Source organism: Temnothorax curvispinosus, unplaced genomic scaffold, assembly GCF_003070985.1.
Source record: "Temnothorax curvispinosus isolate PA1 unplaced genomic scaffold, ASM307098v1 QBEX01003483.1, whole genome shotgun sequence".
Classification (NCBI taxonomy): Eukaryota; Metazoa; Arthropoda; class Insecta; order Hymenoptera; family Formicidae; genus Temnothorax; species Temnothorax curvispinosus.
The window spans coordinates 1-3,507 of NW_020213263.1; the positions used below are offsets into that span (position 1 = coordinate 1).

Consider the following 3,507-nt stretch of genomic DNA (forward strand, 5'->3'; position numbering starts at 1 on the left):
ATATTAATTTACATCATGTGTTGCCATGGTTGTGAACAATATACATAAGAACAAAAAGTATGTATTACTGTTGGAGTAAAGATAGTAATTTATCGTTTTGATAGGAATTTTTCTTTTTGATAGGAATATCTTATCTGTTTATTAGATGATTTTTTCTTCAATTTTAACTTGTCAATTGCCGATTTCACTCGATATCAAAGCTAACAAAAAAATAAGATTAAATTCAGTTCAATTTAGTTCGAAAACAATCTGCTATTTGAATTCTGATCATTTCTTATTGATGACCGATTTGAAAAATCGTAGAGATTATCGTATATTGATTAGAAAATCAAATATAATACACATATCATAATACATATATAACTTTGATCTATATGTATACATAGCACGTTTCAATAAAAGTCTTTTATTTAATTTAATCTAAATTGATTTAATCTTGATTTAAACGACCAAAACCCATGCTCGAAAAAGTCTTGACGATTAATCTGACCAAAACCAATGGTCGAATTGTCACGAAATTAGCCAAACGTTGTCAAATATAAAAATAGAGTCTTTCTCGTTTATTAATTATTGGCGAAACAAATACATATACTTTCCAATAAAAACTTGCTTAATTGCTTAATAAGAATCGAAATTTTCTATGCAGAATGCATGGCATAGATATTTTCTTATTAGTCTACTTGTCATTTTAGTTCTTTTGTAACTATTTATTGTTTCAAAATTTTAATTAGCCGAGCTCTACTTGACGCAGCCAAATAGTATAACTCTGGCTGCCGGTATGCCAAATGCCGCAACGTATCCCGTTAATTCTATTTCTATGACATATAAATATAATATCCCAGTAAATCTTAGCAAACATGAAGTATCTACAGCATTACAATATGGATCTTCACAGGGGTAAATATCAACATTAACATTCTGAACTAATTTTATACCTTATTCAACTTTATTTTTAATTTTTTTATATTTTTATAATATTTTTTCATGCTTCTATGGTATAATTAAATCTTATATTACTTATCAATGTAATACAAGCATTTTCATTAATTAATTAATTAATTAATAATATATTTTACGTTTTGACATACTTGAATCGTTATCATTTTTCTTGCCAAAGTTATGCACCGTTAATAGAAAAATGGAAGGAGTTCCAGAAAATGTGGCATACACCAAAACGAAGCGATTGGCAAGTCGTGTTCACGAACGGTTCTTTGGACGGTTGCAGTAAGATCTTTGAAATGATGATCGATGAAAATGACCCAGTTATGATTCAAGCGCCATTATATATAGGCATACTCGGAGCGGTTTGTTATTTTAAAATTATATTATGAAAGAATAATAAACGACAGAGGTGCGAAATACAAATCTCTAGTAGAAAGCGCAAGAAAAGTTACTTAAAACTTAAAAATTTATATCATATTACAATTACAATATTGTCTAAATTGACTAAAAAGTTAATATATCTTATATAAAATATCTCGTAAAGTATTAAATTCTCAATAATCTTGTGTTAATATTTTTATATATTAAACAATACATTAATTAATGTGAATAATTCACTGTATTTAAAAGAACAGGACAATTTTACATTGCTTATAGATTTGATACAAAAAATTAAATCTTTGATTTATTCTACTAACATAGTATTGTTTTTTTAACATGTAGAAGACCCGAATGAATTATTTATATAGAGAATAATTTTCAGAAGGTTATCTAATTCTTTTTTTTTATTTATTTTTATAGTTAGTACCATTGGCACCGGATGTTATAGAGATTCACCAAGATGCTGATGGGATAATTCCCGAGGAAATCACCAAAGAATGCGAACAAAGATTTAAGGATGGTAAACCGATGCCGAAAGTAAGTCAGAAAATAGCGGTATTGTGCCAAATGTTCTTTTTAAAATTGTAAGAAATAATAAAGAAGTAATTATTTATTTTTGTTTCTCTATCATTTGCGAGAAATTTTTTACTTTACTTATAACTCAAGAGCTTTTGACAAGCATGTCAATACTTCTATTTAAAAATAATTAAAATTTCAAATAGCTCGAATATATCGTATCATAACCGTAACTATTTTAGAAAATAATAATCATTGCTAGTGGTCCAATAGTTGACGGCACGTTAAATATCCCAAAGTTTTTTTTTAAGACGAGAATCTGTGTCGATAATAATCAATCACCTATTTTAAATTGATAATCTCGCGATTAGTTCACTCACATAATTGACATATTCGTATTTTAAATTTATTTTTTATTATATACGACCTTTATTTCATTAATTTCCTTTTATACAATGATTGTCGTACTGCTTTAAAACCCTTTCCTTTTATTAAATAAATATGCAGCTTTTGCTATATTTTGCAGTTACTTTATATCAATCCAACGGGAGCAAATCCTACAGGCACCGTTTTGTCGGAGACCCGACGAAGAAAAGTGTACGAGTTGGCGCAGAAATACAACTTCCTAATCGTCGAGGACGATCCTTACTATTTCGTTCACTTTCTCGGTGAACAGCCCACGTCATTTTTTTCCCTCGATACTGATGGTCGCGTTATCAGATTGGACTCATTCAGCAAAATTATGAGTGCTGGAATTCGCGTCGGTGTTGTCACAGCACACCCAGATATCGCAACTAAATTGCAAATACACATGGAAAACTCGAACATTCATCCATCAAATTTATCTCAGGTAAAGCTGGGTTCAATATGTCTTTCAACTTGCTTTATCGACTATAATAGTACTATCATGATAATTTCTTTTACATATACATGTATATAACAGATATAACAGATTGTAGGGTAAATGTAATGAAATAAATATTTTATCAGACTTAAGTATTCTTATCTGCTACAGAAGTTTTTTTAATTATGATTATCTTCCATTGGATATCAACAATTTGACTTTTTAACATGTTCTTAATAATGATAATAATTATCATGTATATATATAATAAGTAGATATTATTACTAGCGTTTCGGATATAAATTTACGAATAAAATTATTTTTTTAAATATATGTCATAAATCATTTATAATAATCTTTTCTTCAGATGCTGATTTACAAACTCTTCGAGAATTGGACCCCGCAACAATTTGAACAACATTTCAAAGATATTCAAAAATTTTATCGGGAGCGACGTGACATGATGCTGATCATAGTTGAAAAATATTTAAAAGATATGTTAAAAGTTACAAAAGTTCGATCAGTCTGTAATAAATAATTTTCGAATGCTCTGCCTATTTTAATCTCTGTTAACCTGAATTTTAAAAGTAGCTTTGAAATTCTTACATAATAAAATCGTTATATTTGTTAGGTTTGGCAGAATGGTGTGTACCTCAAGGTGGAATGTTTCTTTGGGTTAAAGTAACGGTTGTGGATAACACATTGGATTTAGTGTTGAACAAATGCGTGCCGCAAGGTGTTTTTGTTCTTCCTGGAAATACCTTCAACTATGATACTTCAAAACATGATTGTCATTTGAGGCTTAGCTACAGTTATTCTTCATT

General features: G+C 28.8%; 1 protein-coding gene across 1 annotated transcript; it reads left to right on the forward strand.

The window, feature by feature from the left end:
• Positions 1–731: 731 nt before the first annotated feature.
• Positions 732–3,502, forward strand: LOC112452583 (kynurenine/alpha-aminoadipate aminotransferase, mitochondrial-like; the record flags this gene model as incomplete). Its single annotated transcript, XM_025012868.1, has 6 exons — positions 732–897; positions 1,118–1,304; positions 1,744–1,860; positions 2,366–2,689; positions 3,051–3,177; positions 3,315–3,502. Coding segments are annotated over 6 exons (1,109 nt in total), but the record flags the coding sequence as incomplete, so codon positions are not given.
• Between the last annotated feature and the right edge of the window lie 5 nt (positions 3,503–3,507).